At 35.9% G+C, this 20,692-nt stretch overlaps 1 protein-coding gene across 1 annotated transcript in view; it reads right to left on the reverse strand.

Annotated features, from left to right (window-relative positions):
- Positions 1-20,692, reverse strand: part of CCDC171 (coiled-coil domain containing 171) — a 149,963-nt gene that overhangs the window by 61,386 nt on the left and 67,885 nt on the right. The window contains 3 exon segments of the mRNA XM_062609002.1: positions 15,218-15,403; positions 17,066-17,248; positions 17,836-18,062. Coding sequence (XP_062464986.1) covers positions 15,218-15,403; positions 17,066-17,248; positions 17,836-18,062 — 596 coding nt within the window.

Here is a 20,692-nt window from a genome sequence, read left to right on the forward strand (position 1 = left end):
TGAACAACTGGATTTGTGAACTGCCATATTTTCAGAAAAGTTATTTCCAAGGAACCAGATGTGGATTAGCAAGGATCAAAGGAGTGATCTTTAATTTAAGAATAAAGAACATTATCTTCTTCCATTTACTGTGTTTACTGTTTTATGCTAAGTCAGCATTGAGAAACGGATCTGAAAACTAAGTCCCCTCCCTCCGTATTTCCATCCTTTGACAAACAAGATGTGCTGCACAGATAATGTTTTCTGTGCCAATGCTTTGTTCACCCACTTTCCCATCTGATTGAAAAGTCTGTTTTCAAAGTACAGTCACAGGACTGAGCTCTGGACAATGCACAATAGATGATTTTGATGCAAGTAACTTTTGATGTAGAGGCTGCTGGAACAGTGTTTGGCTCCAAGACTCCAGCGGTCTAAATGAGTGAAGAAAGACAGGTGCATATTTATTACATTTTTATTAGATAGCTATCCTTCTACGGGAGCTGAAGAGTTGTCTGCTTCTGCATAAAGCTTTCATCACTCTCCAAAAATGGAGGAGAAACCCATAAGGTTTCAAAATCTGGGAGCTGCTAACTAATCTTGCTTATCAATTCCAAGTGCAGGCCTATTAATGAAGCAGTAACAGGGATGCAGGCCTAGCTCTTTGAAAGGCATAGCCAGCAAGCCACACTAGCTGTTGACAGAGCAATATATAAATGATTAAATCAAATATCTGACTGAACAGCTGCTTTATTATACTCAAAACTTTATTTACAGAAATCTACAAAGGATTCAGACTTTACTTATCGGTAACATTGCAATATCTAAGCAAAATGTAAACGGATTCTAGCCCTCTAAAAGCAGGTTTAGCATTAACCTGAAGCTCCTTGCTACTCTGGGTTAAAGTCAAGCCTTGGAAATCACTAAAATACAGTGTGGAGTATTCTAAAGTAATGGCTGGTAAGCCTCTCTTTTTTTTCCTTCTTCAGACTGATCTAATTAAAACCCTTGATAAACTTTATGGACTCTAATATTTCCAGCTGAGTGACTGAAACCAAGAGGGTGTGCCTCAAGGCAGCAAGGCAACAATGATAAGCAGCAGGTTAGCCAGTAATTTCTCAGCCAGGGTAGATTGTGAAAGTGTGATGTTCTGATATCTAAGAAAGTGTTCAGGAGAGAATAGGATAAATCAAGTTTAATAACTCTGCTCCTAATTGTTCCCTCAATGCTCTACTCTAATTACTTGGAGAACTCTCCTGACTGTCACCTGATATTAAGTTGTTGGAGGCTGAGTGTGGAGCAGTAAGATAATCAATAAACATTTAGTGGGGAGAAGAATGAAGATCCTGTTAAGCAGTGGGAACCTGCAGCACCCAAAGCCCTTCTGCTCATGAGAAAACCTGTGGGAGAGCCATAGTGATTGCAAAGCAATAATCCAAAGCACTGGTTTTAGGCCTTGAGGCCTTTAGGCAACAGTACATTTGAGAAAAAAAGGTTAACACGGTCACCCTAATTACAGCCCATTTTCACATTCTTCATATATAAGGGAAGACAAGCCAATTAGGTAGAAAGGAAGATAAGGGAAGTTTTATTTGTATACTAATTAAACCCCTGATGAAATTAAAGGAAAAACATACAGCTCTGTAATTGTGTCTGAGAAAGGTCACTTCAGGTTCAGTTATCAGAAAACCGCAGGCTTGAGATATTTCACTTAATCCACAATATAGCCCTTATTTCGCCCCCCAGGTCTTAGTATTTACAAAAATAAGAAAATTTCAAAACCTGATAATGCATTTATCTTGAAATGTTTTCTGTGGACAATTACAACTGTTAGAAAGTTGAGGCTAAATATGATAAGAAGAATGAAGGTTTTAAAAGCCTACTATGTCTGCACATAGTTTTATGAAGATGCTGAGCTTTCACTTTCAAGCACAAGTGATTCTGAACCAATTTAGAAGCCAAACTGCAGTTTACTGACATTACATAAAATGCCAGTTATCTATTTAGTTCCAATGTCTAGGATTCAGGTGCCAATTCAGACATCACTGCACTTCTTCCTCTACAGACCCCCAAAATGTCATAGATCAGTTAAGTTTCCATCAGAATCCTTAAAAGGAGTTCTCTTTAGAGATATTTTAGATTTAGGCTTTTTTTTCCCCCAAACAGAACAGGAAAACCCTTTTGTTGGAAAGAACAGCAAGTAACCGATAGCAATGAAGAAAAAACCCACTGGATGTCTGTTTGCTGTGTCCTCTCACAAATAATTTCAACAAGTTTAGGATTTACAGTGAGGAATCTCTTTCTTTAAAATCAGTTACAAAAATAAATCAGTTTAACACTGTCATTTTTTGCACACAAAACCCCACTCTATTCAGAAGGTAACAGATGGACAATCATTCTAGTCAAATGATGACAGTCATATAGTTTAAATTCATGCAAAGCATGTGTGGCATTTTTACAGAGAGCATATTTTCCAAGATCAGCTAAACCTAGATCAAACTGCTTAATAAATTAGATTTAAATTACACAGATACAACATAACTACAAGACATGAAAATATGTGTGTGTATTATGAACTAATTTATGAAATTAAAGATTTTGTCTTCAGAATTAAGTTTTTTTATTTAGATACAAAATACTACTTTTTAAAAGATCTGTACACTGAATACATCCTGAAAACTCTCCTACACACATAACTAATGAAAGTCCACAATGAAAAAAAGAATACAAAGTTTAACTGGCATCCATTCCTGAACCAATTGAAACATATTTCCCATTATCCCTGTTGGCAAATATAACCTTCAGGATGGTCTCTGAATGCCCTTCAGCAGACAGTCTATAGATAACCTAGAGAAGTCTTGCACCTTCAAAAGGTTCAAATCCAAAACGTATAAGAAGTTACATTACTCTTTAATGGTGACTGCATTTTTAGTGTGCATGACTGCAATGCAAACTAAATTGCGATATCCCAAACTACACCTCTGAATTTCCACAGGTTGTTTCCTGTATAAGAAAGAATTCTTACTATCAAGAACAACTCAAAATGAAACTTCTAGCCAAAAATGAGATTAAAAACATCAGGGAAAAAAAGTTTCTGCGGAAACAAACAAACAAACAAACAAACAAACAAAACCCCACCATTAAAAAGAAACCCTGAGACTTCTCATCAATACATAAAAAACAAACAAAAAAGGAACATCTAAGATATACATTTAGACCACGTCAACAAATAAGATAAACTTCTCAACTGGCAACAAAACTGCAATATCAACATACCATATCTGGATTGACTGTGTGTTTCATAGCAGCTGCAGTAGTGGCTTAAAACAATTTGAAATTAATTCCATTGATCCTTGCAAAGCAGAACCAACCTGAGGCTGACTACCCATACTAACAAACGCTTTCACATGCTGTTTAAACTTCTCTAGGAAAAGAAAACATGAGCACTTAAGAAGACACCTGAATGAGCTGTATCTGCTTTGCAGAAAAAGCAGCTATTTTTTTAACTTCTTTGCTATTGGATCTTCACTCTGACAGTGGCAATCTTTTCATATGCTGGCATTCGGAGAGAGGAGATATATGATGGCGCTTCTCTGAAGTACATGAAGTAGCATGAAAGCAATGAAACACAGCATACAGATCACAGTGTATGTAAGGTACTCAATGGTTCTTCATGTCTTTGAAAGTGCCCTGTGTAATGAGGTCACAGAGCACATGTGGGTCTACTAAGCAAAACAGTAATGATTTTAATAAATAACCAACAAAACAGTAGTGAATGAAGGGATACTTGCAGACATATATTCACATTTCTGAAACAATGTCAAATGCAATTGCTTGTGATTGTTTTATATAAGAAACCTTGATAATACTGGAGCACAAACTCTATTAGCAGCAGAAAGCTTTAGCCAAAACAGTATCATAAAAAAGTCAAGCAATCATCTGAAGACAATTATAAGTTAAAAGATGGGGCAGGTGTCTTAAAAAGCAGCTGTGATACAATAAAAATTTATTCCAGAGTCTCTCAATGGATTAGATTGGGAAAATGCTTACGTCTTCATCTTGCAAGATATTTTGCTTACAAGTTTCTTGAAGTTGTAGGCATTCACATTGTGAAAGCGAATGGCATAACCTAAGTATGTCTAAACAACAGTTCATTTATTAACTGCAGCACAGCACTCAGACATCAAGCAAGTTTAAGTACAACAAGCATTTTACCTCTAGTGAGTGGTTCAGGCTGGATTACAATGACACAAAGAATTAAAGCCAGGTTTAGTATCTCTGTGCTACAACACAGACTGACTTATTTCTCAAGAGGAAATCTATTCTGATCAACACAGAATACATTTTTCAATTGCATTAGCTCAAAATGTTTAGTAAAGGATGACTGAAAATGCTTTATGAAGTCACTGAGATTTTTTTGTGAATTAAAAGATCTTATTAATTTAAACACAGTAGCTAATTCCTGAATAATTCCGCATCACCTCACTTATTCCAAAAATGACACCTTATGTTCACGTCACCCAGCTTCAACATAAGTAAAACTAAACAAAACTGTGACAACTTTTACATTAATTAATCATGAAATATAAACTACCTACACATTAACTAGATCCTCGTGGAACATTAATATTAGCAACCAAAATTATTGGTGTTAAAATGTGTTAGCTAGGTACTCTGCATTTTCAGAGAAACAGAAGTTGAAAAATTCAGGGACCCCCGTTTTAAATGCCAAGATGCACTGAGCTTTCCAGGCATACACTAACCCAGAGATAATCATTAAGCCCTACTTTTAAATGATGTTTATTAGAAGTACATAATAAAATTTATACACATGATAATCTAGAAATTTTTAACATCTTCTGAGCTAAGTGAATTATGTTAGTATTACTGGAAAGCTGCAGAGGATTATACCACCTTAGTGGAACAGAGACAATTTTAGAAAAACTAAGGCTTTGTCACCACATATTAGAAAAACTGTTGATGCTAAGTGAGGATAAATTTTTGGGATCACATGTATGGTGGCATGAGTGCATGAACATTCACTCCTCATTCGCTTCTGACATGCTACCTCAGCACTGGTGTTTCTTCTTTCTCCCTAGAACACTAAATTCCTCTCCCACCACAATACCTAACCCAAAGTAACTGCAGACTAGACAAGATCCAGCCCTGCAGCAGCTGGGTATCCGTGATAACACAACATGCTGCACATTTCTTGCAGTTCATCAGTGAACTGGGTTTAAACCATTCATCTCTGATCGTGTCCTGCCCGTCTTAATGATCTCGCATTACCAGTGACGTTTCTAAATCCAGCAAGAAACTATATTAAGCTTTCAAAAACTATTCTTCACTGGACCTGCATCACTCAATTTGTTTGGAATATTTCTAAATCATAACAGCAAAGATAATTTCAGAAGAAGGAGAAACAGCAGCAATAAAATCATTAACAATGACAATGGAATGTTATCCACAAATAAAATAACCAGAACTTCATTCCCATTGTTTATTTAAAAAGACATACAATTTGAAGTCAATGGCGATATGGACACTGCCTAAAAAGTCATCAGGGACAGGTTAAATCACACAGCATTCTGCTTCAGAACCTGATCTGAGAAACGAGTGTTATGGTACACTGGCTATATGTCTTCACTTCAGACATTGGTTCAAAAAAATGGGAATCCTAGGAGTCGTTAGAATAGTTTCAAGAAGTTTTCTAAACAGAACTTAATGTTCAGTTCTGAATAAGAAAATTCACCTGTCCATGACCTCAATATACTGATGATCCCAGCTAAAGTGTTTTAGTGCTGCAGGTCATTCTGCAGTACCTTCATAGTGTGTCTGCCACACAACCCCACCAGACACTAGCGCACTAGTGTGAGCCACCACATTAAGCAGTTATGGACAATGCCAAGTATGTCAATTTATGCCACCAAAAATTTTGATCTCACTTCAGCAAGGGATTTTAGTTTTCGTTAATTATGAACTGGACAAACCTTTTTTTAACATGGTGCTAACACTGATGTGGGCTTTGGCAGATTTGTCACTTTATACAGTCTACATTCAAGCAATCTGTTTTTCTTCAGAAGAGTTTTGACCAAACCATACATTTGTATTCAGGTATATGTGTTTCCACAGACATCCCAAATGCTGTTTAGTGTATGCATATTTTATTTTAATAATATGCCAGCCACATCCTGCTGCATGAAGTATCTGGAGGGGGAAAACATGCATACATGATTCTCTTTATCCCTTTTATTATTTAAGCCTCAATAAAATAAGAATGAATTGATAAATATGTAATTTCATACTAAAAGACCTATTCTTTTATACAGGTCACCCCTATCCCTCCCTTCATTAAAAACTGGAAGTCATCTCCTTAGCAGGAAGAACTTACACAGTAAAACAAAATCTAAGTAATAGAAAAGGCAACTTCTACATTATTCTGCTGAAAATCTTCAAAGATATTATATCTCAATATTCAGAGAGGAGACCAAAGTGCTATAAAGGCATATTGACTGGGTGCCTCCCTTCCTTCTGTATGTTTTGTGTCATACCAAGCGCCAATCGAGAGCAAAAACCTTAAACATGGAATACATTTTTCTGAGCATGGCACACACACATTCTGAAGAAGACATGGTAAACACTGACAGCAATAAATCACTGCAACTATTAAACTAAATGATTACTCATATTTTCTGCTTTTGCTATATTTTCTATGTATAAAATGACACCATGATGGTACTTGAAAAATTATCTGCTTTAATCACCCATAGAAGCAACAGCAATATATGTCTTCTGAAACCTACTGGGTGATACATAAATCATTCTTAGATTTTTTTAAGAAAAAGCACTTATTTCTTCATTCTCACACCTGAGAAACTTTCTTGTACATCAGCAAAGTACTATTTATAAATAAAATCTTGGGACTGTTACTCAGAATTGAGAATCTTATATTCATAATTTTTAAATCACTTAGTTACTTACTGTATAGTCCACAAACAAAAAAGGGGGAAAAAAAAAATCCACAAACAACAATTAAGGTGAGTTTACTTTAGCTAGAAAGTTTAAAAACAATTTTAAGTCCTTCTAACTGAAACAGTAAAAAGATACAAACAACAAGAACTTCTGTGGGTTTTGCACAAATGCACACTGTAAAAGTCAACAAAAATTTAGGCAACAAAAGAAAATAATTTGAGTTTGTTACCTTGGTACAATCTTGAAGAGCTTCCATGCTTTTAATGATTAAAAGAAGATGACATCATCAAATAGCTAATTGAAATAGACTGCCAAATTAAATTCATAACCAAACTGCATGAAAAATAGGCACAGGTGCTGTATTGTATGTAGCCAAAAAGGGATCAAATTGCAAAGGAATGCATCTGTTGCTTTAACCTTATGCCAGTTAAGATACATACTTTATTCTAATAGCTTAATTATACTCCAGTATTTGAGAGTTAATTACATATAGTTTCACAAGAAAATATAAAGATCTTTTCAGAGTTAGGTTCACACCAATAGAAAGGGAGATAATGGAAAAACCTGAGGTGAAAAAATGATGGTGCCCTCAAGATAGCCTAGAAAAACAACATCAAGAAACAAATCTATGTATAAAGGACTTGTGTATCAAGAACCTGTATAGCAGAAAGTTCTACACATTGATATCTAAACTACTATGAAAATTAGGGTTTAGAACATTTCTTTAAAAATATCACATACTGTTTTCAAAGATCTATTGATCCCCTCTACATACGTCAAGGTAACAAAGTTACTTTGTAGTTGACCCAATAACATAACAAAGATCTCCCAGACACTGGATTTACCAAGAAGCCTTTCTGGTTTTTTGAGTGAACTGAAACATAGTTGAAGGCCCTGAAATAACAGGGACAAACAGTATGTAAGTACATATGCTTAATAACAGCATACTGTAATTACACAATAATCCCATTCTTCTTCCAAATTACATGTCAATAAATCTTTCTCACTGGCCTATAAATTCCATCTCAGAGGTGTTTATTAGTATAATTACAATGCAGCAATAAAACCATTAAGCTTTTCGATACCAGTATTGTTCCATTTATACTTACTTCCCCTCAAGGGTGGCAAATAGTTTCTACAGTTTCAGAAGACTATAAAACTTGCTCTGGTTTGTGCAGTTAAAGTCTTTCTTTTTCTTTATTTAACCTCTGTCAGGATGTCAGGCTGGGTTTTTTTTTAATAGCACAATGCAGCAGATAGACTCAAGATAAAAAGTATTTTGTAAAACAGGCAACATGTTATAAAGGTATAACTAAAGCATCTTAGTTTCACTGTGTGCCCGTCATTAATAGACAAAAGACCCCAAGGCCTTAGCCATCTGTTGAAAAGTAACTTGCAGTCCAAATTATTGAATCTTGTTTCCACATTAGTTTCATTATTCCTAGGCACAGTTCTACCTGTCTTGGTTACTTGCCTTCATCTGCAAAGTACCAGAAGAGCGCTTTAGCACACAATTAATAAAAATCACTGCTAAATTCAGACTACTGAATCAGACTAGCATGATCAAACTTATTTCATTATTTTTATGTAGGGGAAAACCTATTCTTACTTGGGAATTAACTCCTGCCCATAATTACCTTCCAAAGATTAACCAAACGCATGTCATGTAATCATGACTTACTCCCGTGTTCTCTCGCAGTGCCAAATTGTTAACATGGTGAGAGCAAAATCCTCAGCTGCTTTAAATTCTTTAACACATTAAAAATAAAATATAAATTTTTCTAACATAGGCATGTCATTTCTCATGAGATAAATAACATTTAAACGTGCCTAAACTGAATATAAATGTAATAAACTGGTAATTCCTTTCGCTCCTCTCTCCATGTAAAGTTGAAGTAATTTTGGACATTATTTTACTATTTTCTTACCATACAAAGATAGTAAAGAATCTGCCTGACAAAACCAGCCTGAATGGAATTCTTACTACTAACCAATAAAATATTGCTCAGTAGGATAATTTAAGAAACAACAACAAAAAAACGTTCACCTGGTGTAAGTGTTCAAATTCCAATGTAAAATCTTAACATTGCTCAAGTTACAATGAAATATTACCAACATTCAACTTGCAAAACTGCAGAAAAGAGGAACTGCAGAGGAATGAAACATCAATACAATGGTAATGACCATATCCTTTCAAAATAAGAACTTCTAATCAATTTATGTTTGTTTAACTCATACTGCAGAATTTTGAACTGTTGTCTTGAACTTCCCGATAATGCGAACACATACTTAATTCTACAAATTTTAACCTTATTATTTATCCTATTCTCCTCATTACTTATATATTTACCAGAAAGCCTGACTCAGAAAAGTTAAGGCAGACCTTCAACAACTTTGTTGCTAGTTGCTTCACTGATGACAACGGAGCAATACTTTTCTAAAGGCCATGTACTGACTTCAGCCCTCCCACACTACTCACGCTGATACTGATGAAAGTTCTAGGCACAGAACAAAGGAAATACACAGACCTACCAACCTGACTGGAAACAAGTTCAGCGAGGAAACACAAGGATCAATATTCCTAATTAAGTGATCTCTAAAGTAGAAAAAAAGCACCGCAACCCTTGGACCCTGAGTCTTAGAGGCTAACCACAGAAGTAAAGCAAGGAGAGCTGTGCATAATGAAGAGCTGCTTTTAAAGTGCTAAACAGAATCAGCACAATTATTTATCACCAAGAGAAGATTTAATGCACAAGTTTGTGATAAAAAAAAAAGATAATAGAGTAGAAAGACAATAAAACATACAAACTTCATTGACAAACCACAGAAGAGAGAAATTTAATGTGAAGTTTAAGTTAGATATCTGAAGTGCACATGGAATAACAGAACTGAAACTTCACCAGAGTAATTTCTTTCCTTACGTGAAGGGAATGTCACAGGTGCAGTCCACAACAGGATGCTCTCTATGTGTCTTTCCTATTCTGTAGAGATAGCAGCTGCTAGAAGGAAGACTTTGTGAAGACTATCCCCTCCCAAATACCTCAGTCCCAGGTATAGTCCACTGCAATCTTTAAACAAAGAAGCACAAAGGGCCGGCTTCAGGGCTAGTTTTGAGTTAACCTAACTCTTTGAAGACTAGCTAGCTATCTTTCTATCTACCTAAGAAGTTAGTAGTATTGCACGTTATGTAACAGAAAAGGAGAATAAGCAGGCTTACTTATTTCAGAAATAGTGTTAACACAAACTGAAATACATGACAAAACTGTTTAACTGTTTAACAGTGGATAAAGAATTGGCTGGTGGATAAAGAACTGGCTGGATGGCTGCACACAAAGAGTTGTGGTCAATGGCTCAATGTCCAGCTGGAGATCTGTAACAAGTGGCGTCCCTCAAGGATCAGTGTTGGCACTGGCCTTGTTCAACATCTTCATCAGTGACATGGACAGTGGGATTGAGTGTGCCCTCAGCAAGTTTGCTGATGACACCAAGCTTTGTGGTTTGGTTGATAATGCTGGAGGGAAGGAATGCCATCCAGAGGGACCTTGACACGCTTGTGAGGTGGGCTGATGCCAACCCCATGAAGTTCAACCAAGCCGAGTGCAAGGTCCTACACATGGGTGGGAGGAATCCCAGGCACAGCTACAGGCTGGGCAGAGAAGAGATTCAGACCAGCCCTGTGGAGAAGAACTTGGGGGGGTTGCTCGATGAGAAAATGAACGTGAGCTGGCTTCAGTGTGCGCTCGCAGCCCAGAAAGCCAACCGTATCTTGGGCTGCACCAAAAGGAGCGTGACCAGCAGGTCGAAGGAGGTGATCCCGCCCCTCTACTCTGCTCTTGTGAGACCTCACCTGGAGTATTGTGTGCAGTTCTGGTGTCCTCAACATAAAAAGGACATGGAACTGTTGGAACAAGTCCAGAGGAGGGCCATGAGGATGATCAGGGGACTGGAGCACCTCCTGTATGAAGACAGGCTGAGGAAGTTGGGGCTGTTCAGCCTGGAGAAGAGAAGGATGCGTGGAGACCTCATAGCAGCCTTCCAGTATCTGAAGGGGGCCTATAGGGATGCTGGGGAGGGACTCTTCGTTAGGGACTGTAGTGACAGGACAAGGGGTAACGGGTTCAAACTTAAACAGGGGAAGTCTAGATTGGATATAAGGAGGAAATTCTTTCCTGTTAGGGTGGTGAGGCACTGGAATGGGCTGCCCAAGGAGGTTGTGAATGCTCCATCCCTGGCAGTGTTCAAGGCAAGGTTGGACGAAGCCTTGGGTGATATGATTTAGCATAGGGTGTCTCTGCCCATGGCAGGGGGCTTGGAACTAGATGATCTTAAGGTCCTTTCCAACCCTAACTATTCTATGATTGTATGATTCTAACTTCTATTTTGATGGCTTGGCTTCGCAAGATTTGGGAAGGGCTTTAACCACGCTTACTATAAGCACGATGACCAAGGGCAAGTGGGATATGCAAATCTGGTTGGAAAAAAGGGTGCTTAGGCAATCAGGAAGTGTCTGACCAGGACTGTCATCTCCTGAGCGATTTTGAGCTACCCATGTGCTGGTCCACCCGCATGCGAAGTTGGATCTGCAGCCACCCATGCACCTATTTTACTGTAAGACAAAAACACATGACCTGTTTTGACTAAGAATAGGGCAGATGGCAATGCTAATCCTTTCTTACCTACTTTGTACATTATTTAGGTGTTCAGAATGTATACAGTATGGAAAATAAAAACCAGTAAATTAATTAATTATGAATTTTAGATTCTAACCTACTCAGAGGGGAGCCTTCCTCTCTTCAACATGCTAAGCTTGATTAATACAAATTCTCTAATGGTAATCAGCTATACTGCTTTCTTTAAAGAACAGCCTTTAATTTAACCAGGCAATACACAGAAATGCCATTTCTTGACAAAATGACAAACAAGCTTTTGGTAATCAACAGTATCGTTTAGTGCAGCCAAATCTTAACAATCTTTACAACTTAAGCTGTCATAAAGTTAAAAACAAACCAACATACAAAAAAAAAGTCACAAACAAAACCAAAACCTAAACCTATTTTTCTATTTATAATGACTGTAATCTTTACTGTTCTATTTGAGAACCATGAAAATCACTTGGCCTTTCTCACACAAGTGAGGCCTTTTAACCCTTCTGTAAGTTACAATACTGCTTTATTTGCAGAAACAGCCAACTAGGAAACTGACTTGCTAAGTGTGTGCAATAGTATTAACAAAAGAAATTGTATAACTAACTGAAATTACTTTTCAGGGAAAATATGTGGGTATAAAAAGATAAAGAGGGACAGCAACATAAAGCAGCAATTGTGTAACACCCTCACTTGAAATCCACAAGAAGAACAGAGAGCCTGTTCAGGTAAAACATTCACTTCCAAAACAAACCTAGCAATCCCAATCTCCATCAGAATCTAATCTGGTTGCATCTGTTCAGCAAAGGACACTAGACTTTCTGAACACAGCACATGCAATAACGATTTAAGTGAAATAGCTAGTGAAAATAAACATGCCAAACTTTCCCATCAGAAAACATTTTTCTATGACTGTTATCAAAGCACCCGAATGAGAATTTTTCTTTTATGCTTTCGTAAATCAGTGGCAGCTTCACTAAACTCAGCAGAGTAAATAAAGCCAAAATTTAGGGTGTTGACTTCTAAAACATGTATCGAAGTCTATTTTGAGGCAGATCAGAAGCAAGTTACATGAGTCAACATACATTGCACCTGAAACGATAACAAGTGCAATGTCGGAATAACCATTCATGAACAATTTCAGTGACTTGCTCCTTAAAAATACAGTTTTCATTATAGATACTAACATACCTAAAAAGAAATAAATATACACATGGCGCCTGCCAATATAAAGAAGTATTTTTCTGGAATTAAAGACATGCTTGTATAAGGAGTAAAAATGATGTCTGTTAGAGACGACTGTCTCTAATTTGTGTAGAAGTTTCCCTTCAAAGACAGGGGAATCGCAGCGACTGATTTACCTCATCTAAGAAAAAACTGGTGTGAAAGAGTTGCCTAGTTCCAGCTGACCTTGAATGTAATTGGCTACCTTGGATGTCTCTATGGTACATGCCATTAAGAAGATAAAAATATACAGGATTAAAATCTGAACTGATAAAGCTAAGAAATTAAGTATTACTCCTTTAATAAGCCTACTTCATGAAAGTATATGAATACCAAAATACTTCCTTACTGTTGAAGTGTAAGTTTTAAAACAAGTGATAGAAAGTAGAAGTATCTAATATATTATTTATATGCAAGTTCATTCTAACTCTTGTAGTGAACAAAAAGAAGGAATTAAGAGACATCAACAAACCTTCTACTATTTTAAGAGAAGTTTAGGGACAGTACATGGCAATAAGTCTAGAACTTAAATTTGGTTCAAAACTCTTCCATGGAAACAACTGACAATTACAGTCATGCATTTAGAAAACCAAATCAGTAGAACTGTAAGCAATACATTTCAGCTCTAAAGCTTACTTTGTCAACCTTCTTAGTCTCCATCTTCTCACAACTACTATAGTATTACACCGTATTGTAACATTACAGATATCAGCTATAATCAAGCATTCTACACTAAATCCAGTTGTTCCAGTAGCAAAGAACTGCTAAGACTTTGTGGAATTAGGATGCATTTTAGGATCACTGTTGTCTCAAAAAAAAAAAATTGTCTTTAATTAACAAAAAAAACAGAAGCTGCGAAATGTAATTCCAATTATCCAAATCCAATAATCAATAAAATAGATTTGTTTAAAACTCCGTCCAATATTTTAAACACCTACAATTGACTTTTTGCTTCATTTCTGAAAAAATGTAAAAGCGTGTTTTACATATAAAGTAAAACATGTTGAAATACCACATGTTAAGGTATAAAGTGTAGCTCATAATGAAGACTTCAAATAACATCTGTATTCTATTCCTTCCTTCTTTTTTGGCTCCTAATAACCATTTAGAAATCTTGAATCAAGTATTTCCCAAAGAAATCAGACACAAGCCTAATGGCTTTTATATACTGCAGTTGTATCTAAAACAAAAAAGCAACATATTAACAAGCAACCTAACTTAAACACTAGACAAGTTTATTCTTATATTGAAATGAAACACCCAAAGTCAGGGGCCCAGAAGGGAGAAAAAAAATACCAAAACCCAAGAGGTATACTGGAAATGTCATTGTCTTTCACCCTTACTGAGGCAAAGCAGTTTTAGTAAGTAATACTGCTAAAGAAAATCATCCTTAATAAATACAACAACATCCTTTAGCCTCCTCCACTGTACATCACTTCAAACGTTACGTGGCAAGTGATACTCCCTGTCATCCATTTTCAGAGTTACATTTTCAACAATGGTTTCTGATATTTCTACTAGTTTTGTATCTTGCATCTTTTTGGTTCTCTTCCCACTTCTTGACATTTCTTTCCACTTCCTCCTTTCATCTTCCTCACATTCGCAAATCATCCTGTTTCTCAAAATACCAGCGAAGCAGTCTCTTTTGCTCAACTAACAATTCACAGAATACTGGGAAAGACAGTAGTGGATCTGAAGAGCAGATAGTAGCAGCAAGGCTTGCTCTAAATACAAAATAAATAAAAGCTGCAAACCTCAGGTCACTACACATTACTGGCCTGCCATCATGAGGTTTCTTCTCTTCCCATATTAGATATACACCTGGTTTCAAACCCCTTATTCTCTCTTTGCTCCCTGATTTGCTATCACAGATTCTGATAACAGTATCTTTTCCCTCATTACTTGTTACATCTGGAGAAAATTCTAGATCCTGATGAAAAAGGATCTTTCCTTACTCTCAACTAGCATCTTCTGAACTGACAAGTGCATTTTGTATCCTAAGTTGATATTCAGGAAACAGCTAATCCGGTTTTAAAACATCCTTACGACCACTAATAAAAATAAAACTGTTCCTGTATTTCTTCCTTCATTTTTCCTATAATCTAGAAACACCTCATGATAGCTAGAACTGCTGTCTCTTATGTAACATGAGATGGCATGTAAAACACAGACACTCCACAGATTACAGATATTGGTGTACGTCACCCAGTCCCAAAAGCAGAAAAGATAAATTATACCTTGAAGTTTCATTTTGAAAGTGGTTTTGGAGGACCCCAGAATTCTAATGGACTGAGTAGCAGGTGTGTGATTACTCCTATCATTTAATTTGCACAAGAACTGCAAGTTCGGCTTATTCACCAAAACGTACATTTCTGGTGCCTATCTCAGAAGGATTATCTTACCTTTACAGTTTCACTTAAGACTTGGTTTTTGTCTGCTTCTTCACTGGAGTGCAATTCTAGTTTATTATTTAACTCCTGTAGCTGTTGCGCCTGTTCGTTCAAAAGCACTTGTGCCTGATGCTCCCGATGTAATGCATTATTTAATTCTTCACATGCACTTTCAAACCTCTCATGGGTGATCAACTTCTGATAAGGCAAATAAATTGTGTTTTATTGTGTAATTGTATTCACTTGTTTACATGCTTGACTTCAGAGTTTCATTTGAAAACATATCAAATTCTAAACCAAAACAGTGCTAAAGATGAATAGTTTTTTTTAACGTATAGATCACTGAATAATAAAACAGCAGACAACTTTATTGACTGTATTCTTTCAAACAAAGCATTCAGAGTACTGTAAACAGTACATTTTCATTATTCTATTCAAATTAGCACCCCAGCTTGTAAAGAATCAGTATTTAGAAGGAAATATGTAGATCAATGCCCCACATTGTTTTTTGCAAACAAAATATCTTCCTGGGCTCTTCCTCCCCTCCCCAAAGCGTTCCAGAAAGAAGGAATAATTTTAAAATCATCTACATTTCAACAACAATCTAAAATATGACAACCTCATCTAACTGTCCCAGAACTGTAAGGGAATAAAAACCATTATGAACAAAACTGAGGAGATTAGATCTAACCTTGTCCATCTGAGTAAAAAAAAAAAAAAAAAAAAAAAAAATTGTATTGGCTAGGAAGCAGAATGTATGTGAAATCACCCAAAAAATATTCCCTGCTTAGAAATGTTTTGACTGGGACACACTGACAGGTCTACCAACAAGGCCTCAGGATCAACATTGGGCAAAACTACAGAAAAGGCTGCTCATTCTGGGACACAACTGTTTCAGTTATACTGTGCATCTGTAAAGCATGTGTAAGAATCCTTACCCATTCACTTTCTCAGCTAGCTCAAATGTAAACTCAATTGTCAGTGTAACCTACGGAAAACACACATAGGAGGAAAGGTGCCCAATGAACATCCAGCATGCTAAAACAAGACAAGTTTCTTCTCCTCCAGTAAGGGCTGAAGGCACAGTTTTATGAGTATGACAGGGAACAAACTGATAACCCACAAAACGGTATGAATCCTTTAAATACTGTGTCCATTACTTGCAACACTGTGGCTTCCAGTAGTTAGGGAACCTTTTTGTTGTCTCATTCCTTCCAGGCAGTGCTATTTATGGGTTAGTAAACCCATAGCGCTGTAAGTAAATCAGCGACAGCAAAGGGTGTGTACGTGCTACTCAGAATGCAGTAGAGGTCTTCCTTTTCTTTGCCATAAACTTACTCCTTCAGGGAAACAACCATACTAAGATTTGTACACTAACACTAGCTCAGGATACAACCCACACTCAAAGATACAGTACAATGTCTATCATAATATTCAGCAATATCCATGTAGAGTTTAAAATATGTTTGTGCTTTATTAACTTCCCATGAACACACTTACTGGATACCCTCATATCAGCTGGGTATGTGAAATATATATATGTTATGGTGTGTATATATATATATATATATATATATATATATATCACACCAAAACTTTCCACTTAACCTGGGTTACTGAACACCAAACATACAGTTTAGACAGAATAGCTCTTTTTATGAATCAAAGAGAAACTCCTGTGGAAAGGAGATTTTTCTAAATAGATCTGATTTACAGTTTAGTAACATTTACAAAGCAAGTTTTGTGGAAAATTCTGTTAATAGAAGATTGATTTTATACTTGTTTTTCAAAAGAACACAAATCAAAAAAATGTGTAAAAAAGGAGGATCTCGTTAAATCATCTAAATTAAATATACTTACAGATTGCTTAAACATATTTAATTGCTTTTGGAGGCTCTGGGCTTTTTCAGCTTCTTTTTTCATCTCACTGAAACTCCATTTAAATTCAGCAAGTTTTAGGCGCAGTGACCGGCGTTCCACCTCTGCTGTATGAAGTCTTTGTGTAAATTCAAATATCAGCTTTTGCAAAGATGCTATACTTTTCTGTTAGTAAACAGAAACAAAATAATATGCTATAAAATGTGCTATTTTAGCAATAAAAACAATCACATTGAGCACTCAAGCAAATTAGATAAAGCTGTCATTTTGCTGTCCATCTCTAAAAGACACGTCAGTGCAAGAATGTGAATGTGTTTTGTGTACTGTTGAGGGTTACCGAAAATTCCATTTTCAAGGAAGTACCTGTTTTCATGTAAAGCCCACAGTAAAAGATTACGTAAGAAAGACTTTATTGTTTCACTTCGGCTAAAGCGAAGAAGGCTATCAAACTTTACAAGTTTGTTCTTATAAAGCAAATACAATTTTGACAGAACATTAAAAAAATCTTTTTCTTGGATATATCAAATCTCTTCTTAAATTCTTTGACGACAAAAGATCTATTAACACCCTACTGCTTTTGGGTGTTGCAAATCTATTTCTGATTCTCTATGGAGCTGACTTCAGTGTAACGGACTCATAAAGAATCTGAAACAAAATTAATGGTACTATCAAGACAGCTTCACCATAACACTTATGCTGAACCTACGCTGTGAAAGTACTGTTACATGAAATAGCACTATAAATAAGCATACCATAACAGGTAGTCTGTCACATAATCCAGCTTCCAGGGCCTGGGTATTTATTTTATGAAGTCCATGAGCCAATCTCTGTACCAAGGAGTTTTTCTCCAGGTAAGTAATGCTCCTTCTGCTGTCTAATGGAACAGTCTCCATTATTACATTCAGCTTGTCCATAAGTTTTGAAAAGGAATTCCTGGCTGCATTTACAAGTACATGTTCAGAAAGCCAGGGCTTTGGATCTTTAAGAAACAACAACAACAAAGAAACATCACAGTTTATTAGTTTTGGGGCTTTCTTCAGTGGTAAAAAGCAACAACAATAAACAGCATCTTTAAAATATTCAGTAAGAAATTTCCATTAAGAAGTAGAAGACTGAGCTCACAGGAAATAATCTCAGAAAGGCTTTCAGACAAATTTGGTATTTAGCAATGAATACTCTACTATCAATCTTTGGATAGAAGAGTAGGATAAGATTCTTAGAATAGGATTTGTCTGTCAAAGAATAATTTTCTAGCTGTTTTTATATTCTCCTCCAATGCTATGCTTTCTCAAGTCTTTCTTTGATGTCCTAATTTTGTAATTCATAAAACATGTAAGATGGATGCAAGTAAATGCAAGCCAGGTCAAGATGTTAGATGTGACAGCACATGGTAAATTACTTTATTGCAATATTTACAATGCAAATTTCTGAGGGTTTCCTGGCTCTTCTTCCCTCCCCTCTATAGATGTCTAAATCATTTGCTGTTCAAAATTAGTGAGGCTTGGTACCTTAATGCCATACTATTTATATTCTGAGACAAGAGAATATAATTTACCTTATTCCAAGGCAATTAAAATTTTACAGCTACAATTACTTATTTCCCCACAGGATTTTGGTAATCATCCTTCTCATATAATGGACTTAAGGCCCCAGCACACCCAACATGTCCTGCTTACTCCTAGATTCGTCAGGTCTGTAATTAATAATTGTGTTTAATGTTGATAAATAAAATTGTCAGTGCTCCTTCCACTAATTGGTATTCCAGATAACAGTTAATAGGTTTATTTATGCCTTAATAAAAGTCTTGTAATTTAGTTTTCCCTCTGCTAGGCAGGTCTTAATCTGTCATTACTTGTCTTATGATACTATCAGTGTAAGATGACAAGCATGGAAGAGCTTATTTACATTCAGTAGTGCAGCAGATCTCCTGTTGCTGCAGTGAATAAAAACATTTACTTAAAAGTACAAACAAAAAAAAAATACTGTAGCTTTTTTAAGTTACAGAATTTCTTTTTACACATTGTGAGGATAATACCACAGGTTCAAAGCAAATGAAACTTAATTACTGATATCTTTAGATTACGATTCTTATCATAAATAATCAATTACACATATATGTGATAAAATTTATTTGTAAGCAAGCAAATAAAAAGGCACAAGACAAACTCCGTCAGAGCCAGTCTTCTGCTTGGTTTCAAAATACCACTATGTCAGTGACTCCAGTGCTTGGCTGGAATACCATTTTTGAGTACATGCTCTCCACAGCCCCAGCTAGTAGTAAATCTAGCTTCATGTTTAATATAGCACTCTTTCAATTCATCTAAAAATCTTATCCAGCATTGTTATCTATCAAAACACTATTTGAAATAATAATTAAAAAAAAAATTCTTATTCAGAAGAAACTGCATTGCACCACTCTGTCTACTTTGGCTAAGGCTCCTATATTTTACTTGTGTTGATTCCCTATTAGTAATCACTTAAAAGATAATCTATCTTCAATATTTTAACAGATCATCCTCTCCTACCCATCTTTCAGTTTCAAAGACAATCTCTTTTCTCAAGTCAAGATGCATTCACTAGTTTTAATGTTTAGTTAAGAAGAACAAAATTAAACCAAAAATTAAAACCAGAACATCTGCACTGCTTTCACAAAACCATCTAAAAAACCCTCTCCATTATCACGGTTTTTGGTAAATACCAAAACAAGAATACTGTCAATGACCTACTGTTCTCTCATTTTTCCTAGTATTTCCAGCTGGTATCTCATTTTACACAAGATTGTTTGCCTGCCAGAAAAGGCAGTATTTCTCCATACGTGCAGTACCTAGGATGGCAGCCTCTTTCCCTATGTCTAGAACCTTTAGTGCAACTGTAGTAAAAATAAATAACAAATAATTGTTCAGGCAATTGTTTTGTACTATTTTAAATGATTGTTCCAGTTCATAACCAAATTATTCTTAGCATCTACAACTTAAGGTATTTTATTGGGCTGGGGAATAACAAGGCAAATCATCACCTCTGGGTTTTGGGGGTTTTGGTTTTTTTTTTTTTTGGCGGGGGGGTTATGGAGAGCATTTTTGGATTAAATACACATTAATATGTTGAGCAAGGCACTGACTGCTTTGAAAAATGAAGTGAGAATATAATGCAATTCCACAAAAAACTGTATCTATAATTACTGGGAAGTGAATATATGGTTTAAGTGTGCACATTTTAAGTACCTGCCCACAAAGGATCAAGAAATTACAGTAAAAGTATTAGGTACCTTGTAATGTGTATAAGAAATTATTAACACAATTACACAAAGAGTGGTTAATTCTTACAATTAAAGAAATGGCGAAAAAAAGACAATGAAAAGTGAAAATCTTCACCAACAGATGAAGAAAATTCTTGCTTACACTGTTTTAGAGAAACGGAACAATCAGCAGGATGAATGTACTAGTAGTACTACACAAGACTAAAATTTTCATTATAAGCTTCAAATGCTTTGTGCATGTAACAGTTGATGATGTTTGTATTCAAAATGCTTGACCTTTACTTTCTCTGGTTTATTGCAGTACAGATTCTGTTCAAATAAACCTACAAAACTAACATTAAAAAAAACCAAAA

This window comes from Pezoporus occidentalis, unplaced genomic scaffold (assembly GCF_034315485.1).
Source record: "Pezoporus occidentalis ecotype Australia unplaced genomic scaffold, CSIRO_AGI_Poc_V1 ctg133, whole genome shotgun sequence".
Classification (NCBI taxonomy): domain Eukaryota; kingdom Metazoa; phylum Chordata; class Aves; order Psittaciformes; family Psittacidae; genus Pezoporus; species Pezoporus occidentalis.